Raw genomic sequence first — 27,095 nt, forward strand, 5'->3', positions numbered from 1 at the left:
TTATGATTATACTAATAGTATTTATGATCATTCCTAACGCTGAGCAAGGCCCTTGTGCCGCTACTTGCAGCTTGGCTTTTCTTTCTGCTTTTTGCGATGATTTGATTTCGCGTTGTAGGTAGAGAACGAAGCGGGATGCTACGAAGTACGGTTTGATCTTGCGCTTTGACGTAATTTATTCTGCTTATGAGTAATGGACTCTTCTCGCGAAAATTTTTGCTTTTGTTTTTGAATTTACGTAAATCGTGGAACATTTAAACTCGATTGTTTTTTCTTCTTTTGCGCGTGTCGCTTGGTTACATTTTCGCTACGTCGGATGTATGACCGATTAAAAAAATTAATACGCGTTGTTGCTTGGTTTATAAAAAATGATGGCTTGTTGCTCTAGTAAGATGGCACTTTGCATGTCTCAGAGCTCATATGGCTCCTTATGATTTCGGTTCTTCATGGGCTTCATATTTAATAAATGACGGGCCTCAGCGCCTTTCTAGCTCCCTATATGCTGGTCGTTCGAGTTTTCTAGGGTCGATTTTCTACAGGACCCCTAGGTGCTCTATAGGATCCGGGCAAATATTGGGAGAAGTAGAAGTGAACCCTGTTGGGTTTGATAAATAGAGACTTTCGTTCTAGTATGATTTGGCTTGTTGTCGTGTGGATTTCACTGATTCGACACAGACTCAGCTCGAAATATCTAGGAGGAGACCCTAGCCTTTAATTTTCTCCCTACTTCTGTCTTCCCATCTACGAATAACCTTTGCGCTTGATCTAGGGGTGACCCTAGACTTTAGTTTTTCTCCCCGCTTCCGTCATTCCATCTACGCGCAACCTTTGCGCTTGATCTAAGGGGTGACCCTAGAGTTTAATTTTTCTCCCCGCTTCCGTAGTAATGTTCGTGCTATTCGATTTTTTCGTGTTAATTTTAATCGTAAAGTGCTGCCGTACCGGCTTAGATAAAGAAATGAAATATCTGCTTTCGTGCGGTTGCGTATAGACAACTCGTTGAATTGTCATAGTTATTTTTATATCGTTTGAGCGTATTGCTATGTATACCAGCCACTGATTTACTTTGGTTTATCGTCTGAGCGTGTGCACGCGAAAAATTGTTTTTATTTAACTAAATATAAATTTAAATAATAGCATTTGCGATACAATTGTTATGTTTTATTTCAAAGTTTTTTTTTTGTTTGCAATTATTGTAAATTTTGTTCTATGTTGTATTCTCTAAGCGGCACGTCCGGTGCCGCGTAAAAAAAAACACGAATGAAGCTGGGGTTCGCAGATTTTGAAATGCTTTAATTAACTAGAAGAATTATTGTTTTGCATTAAAAATTTTTGTTTATTTGGCTTTGCTCGACAAAATTAATTGTTGTTTGATTTGTAGCGGTTCTTTTATTATTTTCTTTAAACTTTTTCACTAAATTTGGGCGAGCTATAAATCTTTTGTGAATTAAAGAATTTAGCAAAATATGACCCGTCTCAGTGTCTTTAAAAAAAATCAAATCTTGTGCCGTGAATTTATCGTGGTTATTTTTAAATCATATGATTTAAAAACGTTTTAGGTTAGCTAAAAACATATTTCTAAATTAAAAGAAATATATTAGCATCGAAACTTAGGCATCCTCATAAAAACGGGCACTCGCGTGAACTACTTGAAACAAAAATGAAAATGAATAATAACCAAACTAAAAAAAGGAAGAAAGGAATCGGAATAATGAAAGTAAAAATTGACGTACAAAGAATTTTCCTTTTTTTCCAATATGAAGTTTATTCAGGAATCAAACGCAAGGACAAGGGTAGAAAGCACACATATTGGTACTTAGTATACAAACGCAAGCAAATAAAGACCAAAACACTCCAGCGCACTGACTCAAGATGCAAATACAACTCCAGATAGTAGTTACAAATAAAGGTAGATTAAATTTTCACAAGTTACTAACAATATAAAAGGAATAAATAATAAAATAATTTACACATTAGTTAATAAATTTAAAATGGACATTAATGGAAAAAATTACAACCTCGAATCTCAAGATAGGTCCGAAAGGCATTAAACACAAGCGGTCACTCCCGCAAACCGCGCCCGACGTCGCTAATCATAATTAAAGTGAATAAACAGAGGGAGAAAGGATTTGGGCGGACAAAAATAAGAATAAGATAAATCAGGAAATGCCTTTTTGTACAATTTATTTAAGCCACACAAAAACAAAAAAACACACACATGAATACATAAAAAACAAACTAGTAAAAACTAAAACACTCCAACACACAGACGCATTCAAAGTTGACAAAAAAACGATGCGCAGTACATAATACAAATACAATAAGTATACAGAGAAAAAATGCTAGGAATGGGCGCACCACACTCGGCGCGTAGTTACGCACAAAAGAAACCTATAAAAAGGAATCCGTTGGCGCTCATCGCGGGACAGCACTCGCGGCCAGGGATGCGGAAGCAGTTAAAAAAAAAAAAAAAAAACAAGAAAATGATTAGAATTGGTAAACAAGAAGACCGACAACCAAGAAGCAACAAAAAAATACTTACTTCCTTGCCCCGGAGCTGCATCATATGAGGCGAATGGTCGCGATGACAGCGACAGATGGAACAAATCCTCCAAGCCTTATGATCCTCCCAGGACTCGTGATGACACTCAATCCAGGAGTCTGGAAAGGACTCACGAACTACGGGGGACCGAAAATCGAAGACAAACTAAAACAAAAGAGAAAAGTAAAATAAATTATAAGGATCAACGATAAGGGAAGAAGATCAACCTTTCGTAGCAAGTAAAATAACATTTATACATATATGACTTACCCTATCATAATCGAGGTAATACTCCCGCTCGATAGTCGGGGCGGGGGGGGGGGGGGTGTACCGTGGTTGACGACACAAAGGGCAGAAGGATCCGATATCCACCCACCAGGAAGTCTGCGTATGGCACGGCAGAGTGAACAGAGATGACGGGTCCTAGGAATTAGACACGCAAGTTAATTCAAGCAAACAAAAAAAAAAACTTGCCTAGTCTAGGGGCTTTGTCGGCACCCAGGCAGGAGGATGTCGGCCGAAGACTCGAACCACCGGATAGAAAACTGGAGCGAAGACAGAAACAACTGCCTTTGCCCAATGCGCCAGAACACTAACACAAAGTACAACCGAGGCGGACATCTCGAGAGCGGAATAAAACGGTCTTAAGAGGACGGAAGCCAAGAAACTAAGTACGGAACAAACGGTCAGTAGCCTTTTAAAGGGATACAGATAGGCGAACCCTGAGAAAGACTGACGGAGCAAAAGAAACATGAGACACCAATCAGACGACAAATTTTCCTAGTAAGACCCGAAGGAAGGGACTCACCCCCGCAAAGAGAATCAATTAGAGGAAAACGCCATGCTCAAGATGTGGAAACAGAAGAGGCACGCTCACCACAACGATGAAAAACTGGAGAAAGAGAGACCCGGTGACGATGGGACCGACTGCGTAGGACCACCATCAACAAGCTGAGCAGACCTTGGACTCCAAAACAAGATAAATGCAATACGAGAAACACACTTTGTAAAAAAAAGAAAGACAATCCAAAAACATGGCGAACGACAATGTTATATAAATATATGAACTTACCTCCTCCCGCGCTCTCTCCCTAAACTTTGCATCCCTATCTAGCAAAATTTAAAATGTAGCGTCCTACGCTAAAAAACAATTAAGGGGGGGGGGGGGAGTGTCACGTCAGCCTACTATTACCCGGACTGGCCAGTCAAAGGAAATACGAATATCATATCAAACCGACAAGTTACCTTACCACGGTAACCAGAGCTGTTACAAGGTAGGCATAGCAGAGGCCGACGGACCAATGACGGTCGGTAACGCAGAACGCGACAGGACAAGCCAGCGACTGACACGTGTGGTCGCACAAGAAAGGGCGACGATCCTGAATTAACCAGGTCAAACAGAGGGAGACTCCCCGGGGCTGTCGGACAATAAGGAAGTCATAAATCTCTGGCAACTAGACCAAAATAAGTGGAAATCGATGCGACAATGAGAGAAATTACAATAAAGAGAATCATTGCAGATGACCAGGCTAGGGGCCGCGGAATAAGTGGCGATGATTAATAAAAGGAGAGCTGAAACACACACCCTCCCAAATTCCTGATTGGCCAGAACCTTCCCCATGCTTATGCATTACCCTCTTCCCTATAAATACCAATAGAGAGCAAGGAGGAGCATCTTTCTGGTTCCGGAGTTCTTACTGTTAGGGCGAAGCTCTGTCCAATTTGCAACATAAACTATTTTTCCGTAATTGGACTAAGACTCCGAGCGTTCGCTTAGTTTTCGGACGTAGTCGCATTTCTACCTCAGACACGAGTTGTACTCAGTCGAGGTCCTATATCTTGTACTATCTCTAACGAGTTGAATACATCATTACTCATAACTATTAAATCTTGAGTACGAATTATTACATTCAAAACTCCGCGCCCACGAGACGAGCTACAGCGCCAGAACGAGAGCGGGCCAGGCACTACAAGCCAGAAACTTCAAAGTAAATCGATTGTCCTTATCCTTTTTCATACGTTATCGACAGTTTCGAATGCAACGTTATTGTGTCAGTTCATAGTGTCGTATCTTAATCTTTTCAATATATTTGAAAGCCACTCTGAGTCTCGTTACTCCGTGAGCTATCACTTTCCCACCGCCAGTCGAGCTGTCGGTAAATCGCGCGCTTCTTTACCTTTTTCCTAGACGGTATCGCGTGAGCGGACTGTGCAAATAAAAGGTCACATTCTGACTCCAGGCGAGAATAGCTACGAGGAAGCTTGACGGATTTTAGGTACGCAGTACGAGCATGTTCGGCTTATTGCTGCTTCTCATATCGACGCAATTCTCGCTTATCCTGTTCTGACCGAGGCTTCTCATCGATCGCTGAAGGACATGGAGACTTCGGTTCGGCAGCATTTGGCTGATTTGAAAACCCTCAATATCGTTCCTCCTGATTACGTCGTGATCCATGCTCTCGAACGAGCTTTCTCGACCAACATCAAGGACAAATGGATCAAGAAGACGTCCATCGACGCAATACCCGATCTCGATTCGTTTTTTAGGTTTTTGCAGGAAACTAGCCACTACCTGTATGCTCAGGAAGGAGAGGCTAAGGATACCAAGGCGCCAGCTAAGCGGACAACAGCGCAGAACGAGAAAGGAACGAAGTTCCGGCGGGGTAACGGGCAAGCTCGAGCGCTTGTAACAAGTTCTTCCATTTCTTGTTATTACTGCAGCGGTGAGCATACGATTTATCGGTGTTCCGCGTTCACTGCGTTATCCGTTCAGCAACGGTGGGATGCTGTAAGGGCGAAAAAATTATGTAGGAATTGCTTGCGATCCCACGAAGGCAAATGCGAAGCCCGCAATTGCAAGAAATGCGATAAGGAGCACAATACGCTCTTGCACGAGGATCAGAAGGCAGATTCCAAGAAGCCATGACTAGGCATAGTTTTACCCAGTGCTGATTTGACTTCCATTCCAGATAACCGACTATCCGTTTGGAAGCTCATCACCAAGACCCGACAGGACTTCTGGAAACGATGGCATTTGGAGTATCTTCACGAGCTCCAGCAACGTCAAAAATGGTATGACTCTACTGGAGAACTGCGCAAAGGGATCGTCGCCATCCTAATCGACAAAGCTCAACCTTGCACGCAGTGGCAGCTGGCAGTCGTTCAAGAGGGGCACCCGGGGACCGACGGACTCGCCCGAGTCGCCACCGTCCGATCTTCTTGAGGGACATTGAAGCGGAACATCACTCAGCTGTGCCCACTTCCCATTTCTTCAACGGAAGAAGCTGAATGAACACACACATTCACACACATACACATGCAATCACATGTTCCGCCTTTGAACGACGATTTCGTTTGCTCGTGTTACTCGCAACGGGGGAGGATGTTCCGTCGAGACCCGAGGAGAAGAGTTCCGCCGTGACAACGGTGTCGAGCGAACTCAGCAAGGTCGACGTAGAACCCGTGGCGTCATCTCCCGTGGTCGAGTTGAGCAAACGAAGTCGCAACTTGCTGCGATCGCCGACAGCACCGCCGGCCTCGAGTCGCGCGTGGTCAGACGAGCGCCGAGTCAGTTCACGATAAGACGCCAAGCGGTTGACAGCTCGTGCAGTCATAGCTAGCGACGAATCGAACGACACCTTTGCATTTGCGATCTCGTCCGTACGTCCGCCGAGTGTTTCTCTGGTGCTGGTGCTTATTGCTAATTTCTCTCTCTCTCTCTCTAGATCTCTCGTTCTCTCTCTATTTCTTTCGTTTTCTCTCTTTTTCTCCCTATCGCTACCTGCAAACCACGTTTGGCTCGCGACCGGTTCCGCGAACGTATTTGCGCGCTCATCGAAACGTGCAAGTCCTACGTGCAAGTAGAACTGCGCTACCGACTTAAGTCAGCGGAACTGCGCCGCTGACCCGAGGCGAAGATTCTCTCCGAGAATCAGACACGATCACGACACACACACATACACAGTCCACACTTCTTCTAATTTCCGTAGCTTGTAACATTTTCGAGAGGGGTTTTATGCCGGACGGCTTTCCCCTCTCATTCTGAGCATATTAAAATCACTCTCGTTTCCGCTCAATCGAATTCTTTTATTTCTCTCCCACACCTGACTCCTCCGCGAAATTCGAAAACGAGAACAAGCGGAAATCCACGCCTAAGGGGCTTCCCGCGCGACAATCCATGCGTCTTCGTTGAGTGCAAAGTACTAATCTACAAGGATACATTTAATGATGACTTTTTTGATAGATTTTTATAATTTTTTGATTCAGTGATTTTGATGGGTAAATCGCCGCCATTTTCTTATTTTTCCAAATTAATCGCAACTTTGACAGAAAGTTAAAAAAATTTAGGTAAAGTAATCATTGATCAACTAGTAAATTTAAGATAGGCAAAATATATTACAAATAAAGAAAATATAATAAGAATAATAGTATCGTACGATATTTTATGACACAACGTGCGTAATCCGAGATTTAGAGAGTGCATTATTCCACGAGCGTGCAGTTAATCGAGGTTTACGCCAGAGCATGACACACAGTGATAATGTTTACCGCAATAAGTCAACAATGTTATACCTGCAAATAATTTGCGCATATTAAAAAAGTCACGTCGTCTAGTTGACGCAAAAAAATTGAAGTACCATGGAATGGTACCGCTATATTAGCGCGGCCGAGATCCGAGAAAATTCGATAGCCGCTTGCAGCGTGTGTAAATAAGTGCGGCTAATATGTAAGGGAATAACTAAGCTGTGCGAGCATGCTAACATGCGCGGCGAAAAGTGCGTTGTGGGGGAAAAGTGCTGCTGATACTTTCGTTACGATCGGTTTGTCGCGCCACCGAGACGATCGCCGCTGGCCGATTTACTCCCCAGTAAAATGTATACCCGACGAGCCTATAGAAGTATTCACTGTAAAACTCTCAAGATACTTACTACGTAACTTACCATGACTGTTTCATTTTGTTTATTGGTAAACAACTAAAATTTTCTCTTTACGTATTTTATTATAACATCATAAAAACACCATAAGTGCAATGAAACGTTCATGGCAAGTTATGTAGTAAGTATCTTGAGAATTCTTCCTAATTGATCTGTATATAATTTTACTTTAAGTTACGTAAGCCCTTTATTGAACAAAAAAATGTTGTTGCTTAATTATGATTAAATATAATAAACTTGTCTTTGGTTAATCGATCTCAGTTCTTTTTTATCTGTTATTTCATTGCGGAATATACCAAACTCGCCTAACCTTTTACTTTCTAAAAGTTAATTTTCTTTTTTATGTTATTAAAGGCGTGTTTTTAAAAAAGTTAAGAAAAATGTGTAGAAATCTGAAGATAGCTGTTTTGGTTGGGAACAAACTAGTGAACGTAGAAGACAGCAATTATGAAATGAAGAAAACTGCTTTGAACTATGAAAAAAAAATGTTTTCTTCTCTTATTAATAGTTATTTTCTGTTGTATTTATTTTTTTATTTATTTTCTAAATTGTAAAATTTTACACCTGAAAAAAAAGAAATCCAACTGAAGTATCTAGCAAACTAAATAAAACTGAAGACAACAAAAGATTACTGTTATCAGTGTCTTAATTCTGACATTTTTCTGCTATCATCTGCAGTTCATAACGTTTTTATTTCAATTGTTATCATTTTTCTTTTTCATTAGGGATCTAATATATCGTTATTATTTAATATAAAAGTAAATATCGTATAACATTTTAATACAGAATATAAATGTTATGATTGTTATAATCTCACAATTTACATTATTTTATAAATGTAAATAAAAATAATGTTTTATAAATATAATTTTTTTGTTAGATTTTGTTAATATAATTAATACTGTCATCAAATAATTACAAAGAGTTTGAAAACATTTTTTAATATTCAAACTTTATTTCTATTTCAATGTACAATTTTAAAGCCGGTCCTGTTTACTAGGAGCTATAACTACTTTTATAGAATGTTGGCTGTATTCCCTGTTGAAAACAATAACGTCATGAATAACGTTATTATTTTCAACAGGGTTGAATTTATTCATTTATACTCGACAGTAATGAATTCTTATGAAACGTTTCTGAAGTCGTGCTTTTGATTGGTTAGAATTTATCAATCTGTTTCTATATTTAACACATTGAATAGTTAAACATACTTCAACATTAATATGACATTTAAATTTTAACAATAAATACGGATTGTATTGAACTACAAATCGATTATCAGCTGTATTATTTTTATTGAAACGAATTTGATTTCCATTATTACCTTATCAATAAACGGACTATCCAGTATTATGAAAAGGAATTTGCTAATATTACTATTTCGGACAGTTTTTGGTATATTTTTTTGTTTCGTTATCCATATATGGTGAATTTAAGTTATTTTTACTACAAGGGCTATGTATTATTGATTGCTTAACGATATTATGTAACCTTAGATATTTTATTTCATCAGGTATTTCTGCACTTATAACTTTATCAACATCATCTGCATTGTTCAGTTTATAATTTTTATATATGAAAGCCACCAAGTGCATAGTAGTAAGCCACTTTTCTGAAAATTAATTACATAAGTCTATGCAATACATTTTCCAGAAATGTTTTTTTTTATTCCATTTATAGCACCGCGTTACCTAGGTCCACGTTTATGTCACGCCTATCCGTGACCTAAGTAGTCTTTTATTGAACTTTTGCATGAAAAACTTTTGCTACTGAATCAGATTTTTTTTTCAAATTTTGTTGGTGAAGTGATGAAGTAATCCATGACACCTATGTATAAATCTGTCCTTGAATGGTTTTGACTTTTATTAAAAAAAAAAAAAAATCGTGAACCTTTATCTTTTACTTAAGCATCAATAATGTATTGTCGAGTTAATTTTTCTTAATTTAAGTAACGATTAAAATCGTTTCTGATGCTGAATTAATGACAATGAAATTGTCGCATTAAAATATTGTTTTTGTTATTTTTATTTTTTATATTGGGCATTCATCCAAAATCTCCATTAGCACGTACCAAAGCTTATGAATTACTTGGAACATTTCTAAAAAAATCAGAGAGGTAGCAAACAAGCTTTGAATTTTTAGTCAATGATGGACATTAAGGAACGATTTTCTCATACGGTGACTTTCTTTATTTTGATGTTTACTATCTCTGTGATTTTTTTTAGGAATGCTCCAAGCAATTGATAAGCTTTGCCACAGGCTTTAAATATGAATTTTAATCATTGCAGTACAAAGGCTATAGCCGGGTTACTATGGTGAAATGGCCCCCTTGGAAAATGTATATATGTTATATACCATTCGATGGGGGATAAAAAAAAACTCCCATAGCCAAATTTTTAGCTCTCTGCCTAGTGCGCATGCGCAGTAACGTCGATAAACGTGTTTTTTTGATTTTATTTTTTTCTGAAGTCCCTATAGGATAAAAATTTTTTTAAAAATTCACATTGGTGTATTTTTATGTCATGAATAACTGCAATTTTTTTGGGATTACATAACCTCAAATATCGGATCTAAAAAAATTATTAAAGTTTTCAATCGATATTTTGACCCCCTTGTTTTTGAGGTGCAACTTTTTAAGTAGACTTTTTTTATGTACTTTTTCCCGTTCTTTACGATGGCACTAACGTTTTTTCCTTAAAAATGGTGGCACAACTCGATTTGAGCCAAAAACTGATTTTTTTGCCATTTTTTCACGTTTTTAGCTGGTTATGTTACAATTTAGTTACTAAAGTGACTCCTTTTGAGTAGTTTTGCATATCTTCCCATGAAAACATAATCAAATGAAATATTTTGTTCGCTCCAAGCCGTATTTTTTATATTATCTTACGTTTTCAATGATGGTCTTATCAGAATTGTGATATCACCTTATTATAAAACTGATGGCTAATGTTATATTCTTTTTAAACGTTCTGTGATTGGTCGAAAGTATTATCTCTGTCGCACTTTTTTGTTTATTTTTATTTATAATAAAAGGTTATGCTTGGCCGCGCGGTTGACGCGGCGGCTGCAATGCAGACGATCTGCGTAGTGAATGGTCAATCATAAAATTAAGAATTATCAGGAGCATAAACAAATAAAGTATTTTGATTTCTTAATTAATTAAACGATGCGCAAACCAATGGCCAACATTGTTTTTTTCAAAACTAATTTTTTTTTTCTTACAATTGTCTATATAAGGGAGAAAGTACAATACGTCCCGTCCCGTCCCGTACCGACCCCGGGACATACCGTCTGAAATAAGTCACTTTTATATTATTGGCTAATTCTGTTCGATAACCCAATCGACGGTACAGAATTAGCCAATCCCGTAAAAACAGCTTATTTCAGACGGTATGTCCCGAGGTCGGTACGGGACGACGGACTCAATTGTACTTTCTCCATAATATACTAATACAAGTGAATGGTGAAAACGCTGTTAGTATAAGTTTATAACTTTTAAAGTAAATTAAAATTTAGCAAATCAAAATTGTTTCGATTTTTCTTTTTACTATTTCGGCTTTTGACTGATAATTGATAGCAATACTAGAAAAAATAATAAAGTAGTTAAGTATTTATTTTCAAATACATTGGAGTTAGTTGGAACCGAAGGCTGACGCGGCTACTTTAAATCTTTCTGCTGTTTACTTCAAAACTAACAATCTTGTATATTTAAAGTGAGTACTATATATTTTACATATCTTTTAAAAAAATGAAGATTTAACAAAGTTTTTCAAAAGTTTTGACATCACAGATTATATGCTTTGATATTAGGGTTATATGTATTTCTAATACATATTACACAATAAATTAATATTTTGTTAAATAACTTCTTTAAAATCAAAACCTATTATTAATATCTAAAATGTTATTTTTATGCCGACACTTTGAGTTTTGAAAAAAATACTGTAACCAACCTACTGATAAATAAAAAATCTCCCATGTATTTATAATAAATACACTTGTATTTTACCGGTATATGCAGAGTAAGACTTATTAATGGGTAGAAAAATAAAATTTTTATTATAAATTCTGTAGTATTAAGAGTAATTGTATCAAAAATAATGACAGATAATATAGTAATATAATAATATGATATAATAATATAATAATACGATATAATAATATAATAATATAATATAATAATATAATAATGTAATAATAATAACAGATAATTATTAGACCTTTTTATACGCTAAATAAGAAAAACATGTTGTGTACGTTATTAAAGTCTTGCATAAAATCAAAAGTTTAAACCAACATTAAATTATAAACTGTTTTAGTACTCGCATAAAGATCCGATCTTATCCTAAAACAAAAATAGCAATCAGATTTTAAATCAATAAGCTAACAAAAAAGTAATTAATAAAAATGAATTTTCAATCCTATAGATATAGATATACGTACAATGCATGTAAGGGGAACGAGTCTTTATCTATTTAACTTAACCAATTTAGGCTAATCACATAAAGTAAAATGAGAAATTAGTTAAACATAAAGTTGTTGAAACTATTAACTAAATAAAATTAAGAAGGAAAAACATTTGAATAAAATATGACAATAAACTTTTGCTAGAAACGGATTTGACGATTGATGAGTTGCATGTTTTGATGTAATGCGGTATATTAATTATACAAGTATGATTAAATTGATAAAATATAGAAAGTCTTGAACAATAATTAATTTGTTTATGTATAAAATACTGTCAAATTAATAAAAAATGCACATAAATATCTGCATATGACTATATATGATGTGATTTTTACTATAGTTAATTATTATGAGATGAGAAAAAATATTTGGTTTTACATAAAAACAATACATGAGAAATAATAAAAATGAAAAATAGAACTAATAGGATGCGAACTTATTAATTGTCAATTAACTTTTAAGTTAAAAAAATGTAAAATGAATAAAGTAAACACAAGCTAACCTATGCTTTAAACACATACGTATATGAAACATCATTAAAAACAACATTATTTATTTATTTTAAAATACACTATTATTCATGTCTAGATACAAGAACATATTTTTACAAAAAAACAAATTGAATATAATAATTTCATAGGTTTGTTGATTTTATAAAATCACTAGGTGCAAGCACTTCAATACAGTTTTTATGACAAAAAAAAATTATTTGCTTAAAAAACTTATAAATGAAATACAACTTATTTCACTTTTACTAGGCAATATTATTTTTTTGCTTTTCATGTAAAGCTACTGAGAAAACTGGATTATACAAGAACTTAGATTATAATATTTTTGTAATATTTATTATTCATTCTAGTTTTTAATTTAAAAAAAGGCAAACAATTTTTTTAGATTTTTAAAAACTAACTAACAGCATTTTTAAATGTATTGTAAAATATTTATATTTTATTATTTCAGAAGTGATCTTCTTGTCTAATGGTTAAATAAATATGGCATCTAATAGTAATGAAGAGTCAGATAACATCAGGAAACGCGATGATCGAAGATGTGCCATGTGTAATATTTATATTAGAAAATCAATTGGTCGAGAAAAGGAAATCGAATCTGAAGTTGAAATCGAATATGCTAAACAATTATCAAATAAAGATATTTACATCAATGATGTAATTTGTGATTCATGTAGAAAGCGATTAGCCAAATACATATCAAGCTCTAAACCTAAAAAGGTTAATGTTCCAGCAACTGCTTCGTCTCAAGATTCAAATGTTTCTGAATCATTTTCTCAGCTAACTGTCACTTCAGCATCTCAGGAAAGTACACAATCATCTGTATACACAATAAAGGAACAAAAAGTACGAGCAACCACGGAATTACTTATTCAAAGGACGATTGCGACACATAAATATTGCTTTGTTTGTGGGTACCAAAAACAGACTAATAATATATTAGTTCCTTTAGAGGCCCGAATTCAAGTTTATAGTAAAATGAATGTTTTTATTCCACATGGCAATAGATGCTGTTGCACACATTTAATTAAAAAAAGATTTTATGAAGATGAACTAAATAAAATTAATATTTTTTCCACTACAAGTACGGTATATATTGATGAATTACTACAATTTTTGAGTCAATTATCAATGAAAGCAGACGAAACTTTATTAGATACAGTAGCTGAATTTTCCATGCCTGAAAAAAAATTGAAAGTTTTTACGGGATTAACGTGGGAAAATATTAATTATCTTAAAGATCAACTCACTTCTCTGAAGAATTCCTGTGTAAGGACAGCGACACAAGCCATTGTCGTATTTTTATTCAAAATGCGCTCTGGGAATTCTAACTCGCTCATCTCTACAATATTTGACATTGAAAGCGAACAACAAGTATCTCGTTTTTGTCAATCAGTATTATTATCTTTCGAAAAGGATTTACTACCAAAACACTTTGGATTAGAAAATGTAGACAGAAATGAATTGATTGAAAATCAAACTTCTAATATGGCAAAGAAATTACATCCTGGTAAACAACTTATTTTGATTGCTGATGGTACTTATATAAGGCATGAAAAAAGCTCTAATAACGAGTACCAAAGAAAATCTTATTCAGGCCAAAAAAAAGTTCCTCTGACTAAACCATTTACTATATGTACTACTAATGGTTATGTTGTTGACCAGTTAGGTCCATATCTTGCAAATAAAAATGATGCTACAATACTGATTGAAATATTGGAAGAGAAGCAGAATATTTTACAGAAACTTCTTCGCCAAGGGGACATTTTTATACTGGATAGAGGTTTCAGGGACATTAAACAAAAATTAGAAAATATGGGTTATATTGTTTTGATGCCTGCACTCAAAGGTTCAAAATCTCAACTTTCTACGCAAGAATCAAATGAAACAAGATTCACGACAAAACTGCGATGGGTTGTTGAAGCAGTGCACGGAGTTCAAAAGAAAAAATATAGGTTATTAGATCACAAACTTGATAATAAAATGGTGAAAAATACTGGATCTTATTATAAAATTTCTTGCTACTTAAATAACTTGTTTGGCAAACGCCTAGATTCTGATGAAGACATGCAAGATGAAATATTTAGTGCTATGCAATCTAGAAAAAATGTTGAAAATACATTAGCAGTTTTAGTAGCAGACAAAAGATGGAGTCGTCGGAAACTACCATTTAAAATAATAACTTCGGATGATTTACCAGACTTTCCTGAATTAACAATAAAAGATTTGAAAATTCTGTTTACAGGAACATATCAGCTTAAACAGACAATATCTTACTTAGCGGAAATGCTTGACGCAGATAATAATTTGAAGATTGGATATTCAAAGGAGACTAACAATATTCTCAAACTTGAAGTTCAATCCAGGCATATTAACAGAAAACAATACAAATGTTTCGTTGAGTATAAACCAAATGTTATTGGTTATTCTAGCATCTTAAGACACTGTTGTGATTGTGCTAACGGTAACCGTACTATAGGATGTTGTGCGCATATTGCTGCCATAATCTATTATCTTTCACATGGAAGATATTTATCAAAAATCATACGACCAGCTGAAATTCTGTCTAAAATGTTTCTTAATGATAAAATTGAAGTGTGTATTGATGAAGATAGTGACAATGATGAGTGAATCATTTTTTCTATTGTGAACATTCGTTATTTTTAAAAAGCTACTTGTATACGTTCCATAATTTATTTTAAATAGCCTATGAAGATAATAAATTATACTTTGTACGAATTGAACATACTTAACTTCAATTCCTTTTTACCTGATAATTATTACTGTCAATAGATTTTGAATAATCAATTAAGTAGAGGCAGATAAGCCAAATATGGCCTTTTTAAGACCACAAGACGCCAAAAGTACCCTCAAACGATCGATTTCAAGGCTATGTTTAGCTCAAAACAGGCTTTTTTGCGTGAAAACCCTTGCATTATGATATTTTTAGGTTAGTTTTGGGTTACATGGTACCAAAAATGGCCTTTTTCGGCGTTAAATCACTCAAATGAGGGCATTTTTAGGTTAAAGAGAAAAGCAGACACTGACAGCGGCGATATTCTTTTTATATATAGAGAGAAACCCTTTATTACCTCAAATTCTGATAAGACCATCATTGAAAACGTAAGATAATATAAAAAATACGGCTTCGAGCGAACAAAATATTTCATTTGATTATGTTTTCATGGGAAGATATGCAAAACTACTCAAAAGGAGTCACTTTAGTAACTAAATTGTAACATAACCAGCTAAAAACGTGAAAAAATGGCAAAAAAATCAGTTTTTGGCTCAAATCGAGTTGTGCCACCATTTTTAAGGAAAAAACGTTAGTGCCATCGTAAAGAACGGGAAAAAGTACACAAAAAAAGTCTACTTAAAAAGTTGCACCTCAAAAACAAGGGGGTCAAAATATTGATTGAAAACTTTAATAATTTTTTTAGATCCGATATTTGAAGTTATGTAATCCCAAAAAAATTGCAGTTATTCATGACATAAAAATACACCAATGTGAATTTTTAAAAAAATTTTTATCCTATAGGGACTTCAGAAAAAAATAAAATCAAAAAAACACGTTTATCGACGTTACTGCGCATGCGCACTAGGCAGAGAGCTAAAAATTTGGCTATGGGAGTTTTTTTTTATCCCCCATCGAATGGTATATAACATATATACATTTTCCAAGGGGGCCATTTCACCATAGTAACCCGGCTATAGCCTTTATGGATACCTTCATTTTTAGCTAGATACAGGGTCTCTGCTATTCTGGGACTCATACAGGAACTTTTACATTATAAAAAGGTATCTCAAAAAATATTTTTGTAACACAATAAAATCTGGTATTAAACTTCTGGGTTATAAAAAATAACTTGATCTTATGGTGTCATAAGAATCGTGCCAAAGATCGTAAAAATCGGGTCGTCATAAAAAGTTTAAAAATTGTTTTTTATTAAGAGACAAGAACTCACGATTGCCTCATTTCACTAAAATATTAGTAAAGTTATGTAACTTTAGTAGCAATTACGATGTATTGAATAATGCTTAAAGTTCCGGAAAGCAGGTTGAAGCACTGAACGATAGTTAAGTTGATATGGGTTCACTCGTAACTGGTTTCTGTGTCTTTAATATATTAGGGGATATCATTTTTTAGGTTATTAGAATTAACATGACATACTTGTGTCATATGTATGATACCAAATTTTTTCTGGAGTCAGATACACTATTGAGAACATATGCATACAGTTTAGCGCGGCCAAGCATAACCTTTTATTATAAATAAAAATAAACAAAAAAGTGCGACAGAGATAATACTTTCGACCAATCACAGAACGTTTAAAAAGAATATAACATTAGCCATCAGTTTTATAATAAGGTGATATCACAATTCTGATAAGACCATCATTGAAAACGTAAGATAATATAAAAAATACGGCTTGGAGCGAACAAAATATTTCATTTGATTATGTTTTCATGGGAAGATATGCAAAACTACTCAAAAGGAGTCACTTTAGTAACTAAATTGTAACATAACCAGCTAAAAACGTGAAAAAATGGCAAAAAAATCAGTTTTTGGCTCAAATCGAGTTGTGCCACCATTTTTAAGGAAAAAACGTTAGTGCCATCGTAAAGAACGGGAAAAAGTACATAAAAAAGTCTACTTAAAAAGTTGCACCTCAAAAACAAGGGGGTCAAAATATCGATTGAAAACTTTAATAATTTTTTTAGATCCGATATTTGAGGTTATGTAATCCCAAAAAAATTGCAGTTATTCATGACATAAAAATACACCAATGTGAATTTTTAAAAAAATTTTTATCCTATAGGGACTTCAGAAAAAAATAAAATCAAAAAAACACGTTTATCGACGTTACTGCGCATGCGCACTAGGCAGAGAGCTAAAAATTTGGCTATGGGAGTTTTTTTTTATCCCCCATCGAATGGTATATAACATATATACATTTTCCAAGGGGGCCATTTCACCATAGTAACCCGGCTATAGCCTTTATGGATACCTTCATTTTTAGCTAGATACAGGGTCTCTGCTATTCTGGGACTCATACAGGAACTTTTACATTATAAAAAGGTATCTCAAAAAATATTTTTGTAACACAATAAAATCTGGTATTAAACTTCTGGGTTATAAAAAATAACTTGATCTTATGGTGTCATAAGAATCGTGCCAAAGATCGTAAAAATCGGGTCGTCATAAAAAGTTTAAAAATTGTTTTTTATTAAGAGACAAGAACTCACGATTGCCTCATTTCACTAAAATATTAGTAAAGTTATGTAACTTTAGTAGCAATTACGATGTATTGAATAATGCTTAAAGTTCCGGAAAGCAGGTTGAAGCACTGAACGATAGTTAAGTTGATATGGGTTCACTCGTAACTGGTTTCTGTGTCTTTAATATATTAGGGGATATCATTTTTTAGGTTATTAGAATTAACATGACATACTTGTGTCATATGTATGATACCAAATTTTTTCTGGAGTCAGATACACTATTGAGAACATATGCATACAGTTTAGACTACAATTAATTTTGAGAGTGTACTTCATTGTCATTAAACTAGGAGCGAAGGCCGCGTTGTGCAAGCGTGCTCTTAAGCAAATCAAGAATCACCGAAGAATCAAGATTACAATCTAATTCAAAATCTATAAGATTTACAGCAGTATCTTCGACAGTTGAGTATCTTTACCTTGCTTGTAAGCACCCAGACATTTACACCAACAAACGCAGTATACCTACCTGATAAGTGCTGAGTCTTCCTATTAAAAGGGACACGTTTTAAACACACGTTTATTCATTGTAAAGGTTGGCGGGACGTAACACTTCTCTTAATAAATTTTTTCCGACTCCTTCGATATCAATTATCTTACTTAGAATTTTGGAGTTCTCTCATAATCTAAGCTAGAATACAATTTATATGCAAACAACTTACATGAATAACTGCAAAAACGTTTTGAAATGTCATGTTTGTAAGAAATATGAACAGTGCTCCATTAATATTCATTACTCCATCTTGGTCAAGTTTTTGATTTAAATATATAATACCGATCAACAATGAAACCATCTAAAAAAGAATATATTTACGGAATATTATTATTATTAATAAACATTAAAAATTTTATTAAATATTTATTTTAAAAAAGATTTTGTAACGAAATACAATTTCAATTTCAATACCAATACTAGAATGTAAACATTGACTAAAGCGAAATGCTGTTCTTTTCACAAAGAGCACTTAAATGATCAAATGAATGAATCATGAATCACTCGAGTTTGATATGTAGATGTGTAGAAAAAAGTAAAAAGTTTCTAGTGATTAAAGATTTTTAATCCGGCCCCTGTAACGGTTATCGAAAACCGCTCAGGAACATATAGGTGTATTGAAGCAAAGAGTAAATAATTTAAAAAAACATTATTTCTCAGCCCCTTTTAAATGTCTTCTACGTAAGTGTTATGTCTATGTTGTATCAAATATGTGGCTGCGAAAACAGCACCTGTCAAACAGCTAGTCGGCGCGAGTGCAGGGTAGTGCGTTGTCGGGTCAGCGTTAGAGCGCGCACCTTGAGATCTCGGGGACGTAAGGTCGAATCCTCCTTGTCGCTTTACTTTTGTGTGATTTAGTTCCCGGAAACCCCGTTACAATCTACATCTACACTATATTAAAACAATAAAATAAGCATATTGTGAACATTCACCAGAACTTGTGAATCATTCCAAAATGACAATTATTTCATGATAGATATGTGGCAAGAACATAAATACATTATAATACCGCAAAAAAATTCGATTTATATATTTATTATTGAAATTCAACCGTCATACTGCATCGAATATTTATTTAAATATACATTTTTGAAAATTAGTTATATTAATTTGATTTTTAGTATTAGATATATGTATAGAATTGTACATCATTTTAAATATTTTAATATTACAAAACTAAAATATGCATATACAGGGTGACCCAATTTAAACGGGCACCGGTGATAACTCGTTAGAGACAGCTATAATCGAAAAAATTGTAAAAACAAAAGTTGTAGGATATCGAGGAGAAAGTCTGATGGTGACCTTGTATTTGACCTTGAACTTGATTTTCAAGATCATATCAAGGTCAACTTTGATTGTTTAAATAGAAACCCTATCTTTTTATTGCGGTAATGGAAAGAGCGGGAAATTTATTATCATAGAATACCCATATTTTCGACTCCGGATTCTGAAAGTGCGTAAAATTTTGCATTTTAAACCAGATAGTCAACTTAAAATCGAAGAAAGGATTTTTAACAGCTAGCGTACTATTTCCTGCGTTTCGACATCATTATAAAAGTTTTTTAAAAATCAAACAAGTTATAGTATATTACGATACTAGTGCGGTAAAGTCGTTTCACCCCGCGGGGCAATATCGCCCGAGCGAAGCGAGGGTGATAAGTCCCCACAAGGGTGAAATCCCTTTACCCTCCTAGTATCGTACGATATTTTATGAAACAACGTGCATAAACCGAGATTTAGCGAGTGCATTTTTTCACAAGCGTGACTTAAATCGAGGTTTATGCCACGGCGTGTCACAAAAATAATTGAACGAAACTTGAAACTTTGACTTGCTTGATTTTTAAAAAATGTTCTGATCATTCAAATTAAATTTTTTTAATTTATGAAGTATGTTAAAAAACTTTTAACCCGTTTTGTCCAGCCATTGTCCAGGAATCATGATGTGAATCGGTCCAACCAAGTTCTCGAAGTGGGTCTTGGACATCAAGTTTTATAATGATGTCGAAACGCAGGAAATGGTCCGAGAGATGTTAAAAATCCTTTCTTCGATTTTAAGTTGACTATCTTGTTTGAAACGCAAAATTTTACGTGCTTTCTGAATCCGGAGTCGAAAATATGGGTACTCTATGAAAAAAAAAAATGTATTTGACCTTGAAATGACCTTTAAGAGCAGGTCAAATTTGAGGTCACCGTTACGCACCCCCTCGATATCGTACAACCATTTTTTCGATTCCGGCGTTGCCAGAGGAATTACGCAGGTGGATCTTTTTGAACTGGCTGCATGATTTCGATGAAGACCTTCGCAGCCCAAAACAAAAATATCACTCTGAACATAAAATTTCCCGCTTTTTCCATTCCCGCTATAAAAAGATAGAGTTGCTATTTAAAAAATCAAAGTTGACCTTGATATGACCTTGAAAATCAAGCTCAAGGTCAAATCCAAGGTCACCATCAGACTTTTCCCTCGATATCCTATAACTTTTGTTTTTACCATTTTTTTTATTAGGACTGTCAACCTGTATACGAGTGGTTCCTGGTCAAATAGAAGATCAAAAATTTTTTCTTTTTGAACCTACGGTAAATATGTTCTAGTAACAGTTTCCAATACACTTGAATTTTTTCAAAATTTTAAATTACCTTTTACCAAAATGGTAGGGAGCCAAAGATGTCAATTATGGAAATTTTTGGGTTTTCAGCATAAATTAATTAATTAATAGGTCTTCAGGGAAGCATTTTTCACTATAGACATACATATACTTTTTTTGGGAAATTTCCTCACCTTTTCAATAAAAATATCTTCAAAGATACACACGCACACGCACACAAACACACACACACACACATATATATATATATACATCCCCAATACAATTTATTTGACATTTATGTAAATAATAAAATAGGTAATGAATTATTAATACATCTATTTTTTCCACACCACCCATGAAGTAAATAAAAAGACGCGTTTTTTTCTTTGTTAAAAATAATGTTATGGTTTATTTAACTTGATTTCAAATTTAAAATTTAAATTAATTAGAAATTTGAATATGCTTGACTTATGTATTCTATTCGTAAATATTTAATGCTTTCATCACTTTTATTCAAAATTATACGAGTACATCAAAATATCAAAAGAACTCTGTATCGCCACACAGTGTACCAAAATCCGATTGTGGCCAAAATTTGCTCGACAAGCCAAATTGCAATCATTCTCAAATAAAAAAAAAGAAATTGCGAAATACTTGTACGATGATTTTTGTTTGTGTAGAACTGCTTATGTTTAATAAAAGAGTACATAACCTAAAAGAAAAACAGGAAAACACATAAGACTGAATAATGTAATAATCGAATTATACTAAAATCTGTAAGAAAAACAAAAATACAAAAATAGAAAAAAAAGGATATTTACTTGCTGATTTTGGATCTCTGAACTCTAACTGATAAAATATAAATTTTAGATCCTTATTTTATAAACCGCCATCACTTAATCGGCATTTTAGAAACTTGAAGCGGTCTCAAACACCTCATAGATTATCAAACCAATGCTGTAATTTTTTCTATTTTTCTTATCGGGTATGTAATGCGTTATCGAATATAAGTAATTCTACATGAACGGAAATTATAGTAGAAGTATTTTACAATTTTTGTAAATTTTACGGCTTACGCTTTCCATCCTGCTATTTCGTCGTCGGCGTGCTTGCCGTTACAATTTTCCAAGGTCGCCCGAGCATTCGTTGAGGGAAAACGCTATTTCCTTGAGGTATTTGTCCCATGCTCGATGATTATCTTGAGTAAACGTGGAAATTTCTTTCTTGACAGTCCGGTTTATTCGCTCCACTGGATTCACTTGCTGGTGATATGACGGTGAGTACAAGTGGTGGATTCCTTGCTCTGCCAAGTATTCTTTTATTGTCTTGTTTTTGAATTTAGTACCATTATCCAAGTGAAACACCTCGGGTGCATCGAATCTTAAAATTACTCTCCTTGAGTGCGGTAAGTATTGCTTTGCCGTTGGCTTTGCAAAGTGGCACGCACTCTATCCATCAAGTAAACAAACCCTGGAAGATAAGTGCGTACTCGTGGTCTTTTGCAGACTTTGGTAAGGGGCCCATAATATCTCCGGCTACACATTGCCAAGGCCTTTGCACCACACGTTTACCTATGAAACCTGGTGGTGCGTGCTGTTCAACTCTGCTAACAGAGATTGAATAGCCACCTTAGGCTACTGTGATCTGTTATGACTTTGAATTTATAACCTTTAATGTACTGATAAAACTTGCGTATAACGAAAACCACGACCAAGCATTCTCGTTCGCTGACCGTGTAATTCCTCTCTGTGAGGGTAAGTACTCTGCTAGCGAATTCGAGTACTCGGTCTTGTTCATCTATACACTGCGTCAACTCAACGCTGTATCACTTGCATCGGTTTGTATGACGAACTGCTAATCGAAGCTCGGACAGTGCAGTACTGGAGCCAAGGCGATAAGAGCTTTTATCGTCTCAAATGCTGATTGCTGTTCATCGCCCCAAACGAACGGCTGATCTTCCTTTGTCAGCCAAGTCAAAGGCTCGGCCAACGTTGCATAATTTTCCAGTAATTGTCTATACCACTTTGCAGCTGCGGCGCCAGGCTGTTTGCGTTCCGTCGGTAAGACGTACGCAAGCGATGATAGTAAAGTTTGCTCCAATGGTGGTGGCGCGCGGTACTCTTGCCTGCTTGCCAGTACGGTTTCGGCTTCTTTGGGAACTGTCCCAGTCGTGGCAGTTCATACGAGGGGTCAATCTTTGCAGCTCTGGCATCAGATTTTTATGTGAGAGTTCTGGTTGTTTTTTCAGGCTTGGTTGTGGTTTCATTTTCTTCATCATGCCTCCCAAGCATGTCACAAAATCACGCACGGGCTCGTGCGCGCCTTGGTATCTTCTCTCTGCGTCCGTTGTTGGAACCGCCTCTTCGTGCCATACCATCTTGTCGCCGCTCTATAGAACTCTTCCCAGCTTTGCCACTTATCTTTGTTACTCTCGCATTATTCTGCGGCTATGACTGTAAGACGAATGAAAGAGCCGCCATCCTCTCTGTTTTGGTCATTTGCGCCAGGGTTAAACGTCGTTCTTCCGCGAGACGAGCTAATTCTTCCTTCTCGCTACACGAATTTATTTTGATGCCCACTTATTGTGACGCTCTTGCTTATTATCTGTAACGTTAAGGCGCCAGTTTGTAACGGGGCAACTGGCCTTGTGCACAGCGGCCACGAAGATGCAGCTAAGTCACTCGCATATACAAAATGCACGACGAGTGAAGCTCGCCGCGCTTTCTCCGCGCACAGAGTTGCTGGGCTGCCAACGGCGAAAACTATGCCGCAGCTATATCCCAATCCAACCTTGTCAAGTCCGCGAAGAGGAGATAGGAAGGACAGGGTTCGTAACAGCAAAAAGCGCAACTTGTGAATAGAATAGTTGCATATATTGATTACTTCAATTGGTTACAATAGTCGCGCGCGTCGCGCGAGAGGACGGTGTTCGGTAGATGATCCGAGGATTCGACGGTACGAATCTCGGCTTCGGGGTCTTTATAGTCGCGTGAAGAAATTCGTGAGATATACAGAGATGCGAAGCACGATCTTGAGTGACCAAGGTCAAATGACAGTATCTAGTTTTTCGTGGCGAAGAGGCGTCCATCCTAGCTAAGCTGCTCCACTCCTCGGAAGGCTCCTGGGTAGCTGCTTCCGGACGTCAAGCTGAAATCGAAGGTGCCAGCCATGGGAGTTGATTGCTCGGATGATGCTCGTCGACACGATTCGTTTACCGGGATACTTTAGTTTGGTCTCCGCGCACGTGTGTTTACTTGTCGCAAGCCCAAAAATAGTCTACCTTTCCGCGCAGTGTCTCATGCGCGCCTCCGCGAACGACTTGGCAACACTGCGCTTGCATGCCGAGCTGAGATCGCGCGACTAAACGAGCGCGCACAATATGAATTCGCGAACACTTGTTACAGTATAAAGTATTGAAAATACACAAATAAAATACATCATTGCTAATTGAAATTACCATGATATTTTATATTAATTTCTAATTCTAAAACATTAAAATTTTTGTCGTCAGAGAAAAAAAACGCGCTCTTCTATTTACCTCATGGGTGGCATAGAAAGAATAGAAGTTTTAACATAATGAATATAATTTTTTACTATAAATGTTAAATAAAGTAACTTTGGGGGGACTAAGGGGCTGAGGGGGAGGGGCAGAAGGGGGCCAATGAGGGGGAGCGAGAGAGGGTAAGAAGGGGCTTTATGAGTAAAAAATAATGCGTTTTTTGAAACGTTTTAACGATTTTTTGAGGGGGGCGGCTGAGGGGGGCTGACGAGGGGCTGAGGGGAAGGGGTGAGGGGCAGCGAGGGGGGGGGGGACGAGGAGGGTGCTGAATTTCACCTTGGCTCAAAACAACTATAGGTAGATATATTTTTACTTTCTTAGTTTTTTGGCAAATATTTTCGAAATTTAATAGGCACTTTTTAAATTTTGCAATTCTGGAAATAACGGACACCCTAATATATATATATATATATATATATATATATATATATATATATATATATATTAGGGTGTCCGGTATATATATATATATATATATATATATATATATATATATACTAGGGGGTACCCCCCTGATCGCTCCGCTCGCCAACCCCCAAATTTTGGTTTTTATTATATTGTATTGATAATTAATAAATTGAGTATAAAAAATGTAAATATTTATTTATGTAAAAGTATTGTAAATAATTAAAAAAGTACAGTTCATCTGTAGATAGTCAATTTAGATAGTAGATTTTTTTTGGAATTTAATCTTGAAATCATATTTTAACTCTCATTTTTATGGTCTGATATATTCTGAAATTAATGTAAATAAATCAATTTGGTATTCAAATAGAATTCATTTTTTTACTTCATAACCAAAATATTTTATAATAGATGATTTAAAAATGTTACCTTTATGATAAAAAGTAATAGCTTATATATTTACAATAGAATTTCAAAAGAGAGGATTACCACACGCTCATATTGTAGTTACGCTACATCCAAAAAACAAGCTCTTGACACCTCAATCTATTGACAAATACATTTCTGCTGAAATTCCTGATAATTCAGATAAAGGTTTACAAAAATTAGTAATTAAACATATTTTACATGGACCACATACAGATAAATCTCCTTGCATCATCAAAAATAAGACTATTTATTTGTAAAAAAAAAATTCCAAAACCATTCCGCGATATCACCATTTTTTAAGAAAATGGTTATCCTGAATATCAAAGAAGAAATAACATTTCACAAAACTATACTTATCGAATTAAAAAATTTAGAAAAATTATTCCAGTTGACAACACAATGGTTGTTCCTTATAATAACTTTTTATTGAAAAAGTATAAGTGTCATATTAATGTCGAATATTGTGCATCAATTCAAAGTAATTAATACATATTCGATTATATTCACAAAGGTGGAGATAGAGCATTATCCTATAGGGACTTCAGAAAAAAATAAAATCAAAAAAACACGTTTATCGACGTTACTGCGCATGCGCACTAGGCAGAGAGCTAAAAATTTGGCTATGGGAGTTTTTTTTTATCCCCCATCGAATGGTATATAACATATATACATTTTCCAAGGGGGCCATTTCACCATAGTAACCCGGCTATAGCCTTTAAAAATTATTTCACCGAAGATTTTAAGACAAATAAAGAGAATAATGCTCTATCTCATATTCAAATTATATTAGAGAATGAAGAAAAATCTTGCAAAGATTTCAGTTTACAAGAACCAAATAGTATTATTAATGATGATGCAACATCTATATATAATGTCTTACAAAGTGCCGATATCTTTAAATGTATGTTTGATCAATTGACCGATGATCAAAAGGTAATTTTTGAAGAGTTAGTTGACAATGAACACAAAATTTATTTCATTGATGGACCTGGAGGTTCGGGAAAAACGTTTTTATATAAAACATTAATTTATTATTACATGTCATTAAACAAAAAAGTTTTATCAATGCCATGGACTGGTATCGCGTCTATTTTGTTACCTAGGGGATTGACAAGTCATCGAACCTTCAGATTGCATTTAGATTTAAATAATATAGAAAGTGCTTTTTTGAAATTAGAGTCTGACAAAAAAAGATTAAGAGAGGCAGATTTAATAATTTAGGATGAAGCTTCAATGATACCTATAAAAGCTTTAGAAATTATTAATCGTACTTTACAAGATGTATGTCGTAACGATATTCCTTTTGCGGGAAAATTAATAGTATTAGGAGGAGATTTCAGACAAATTCTTCCAGTAATTAAACATGGATACCGAAACTCTATCATAGAAGAAACAATTAAATATTCAACTTTATGGCCTCTTTTTAAAATCTTGAAGCTCAATAAAAATATACGTTCGAATAATGTAGAATTTTCCTCTTTTTTGTTAGTAATAGGAGAAGGTAAAGTCGATACATTTGAAATTCCTCAAAAATGGAAAACTACCGATGTTTGCAATGAAATTTATAAAAATATTAATTTAGGTGCTTCCGTTAGTAGCGTGATCTTAGCTCCTCATAATAAAGACATCAAAATTTTAAATAACAATGTTCTAAAATTATTACATGGCGAATCAAAGACATATTATAGTGTAGATTTTGCAACAAATAAAGGAGTAGATCAAACAGAGGAAAATATTCATTTAAATTATCCAGTTGAAATGTTGAATAATATCAGAGAAGGTCTTCCACCACATAAACTTAATTTGAAAGTAAATGCAATAGTGATGTTAATTAGAAATTTAAGTATTACAGATGGTTTATGTAATGGCACTCGTTTAAAGATTACCAA

General features: G+C 35.0%; 1 protein-coding gene across 1 annotated transcript in view; it reads right to left on the reverse strand.

Moving 5' to 3' along the window:
- Positions 1 to 27,095, reverse strand: part of white (protein) — a gene marked incomplete at its 3' end in the record, with an annotated part of 414,981 nt that overhangs the window by 133,390 nt on the left and 254,496 nt on the right. Inside the window, 1 exon segment of the mRNA NM_001191034.1 lies at positions 18,392 to 18,523. Coding sequence (NP_001177963.1) covers positions 18,392 to 18,523 — 132 coding nt within the window.

Source organism: Nasonia vitripennis (assembly GCF_009193385.2).
Source record: "Nasonia vitripennis strain AsymCx chromosome 5 unlocalized genomic scaffold, Nvit_psr_1.1 chr5_random0008, whole genome shotgun sequence".
Classification (NCBI taxonomy): domain Eukaryota; kingdom Metazoa; phylum Arthropoda; class Insecta; order Hymenoptera; family Pteromalidae; genus Nasonia; species Nasonia vitripennis.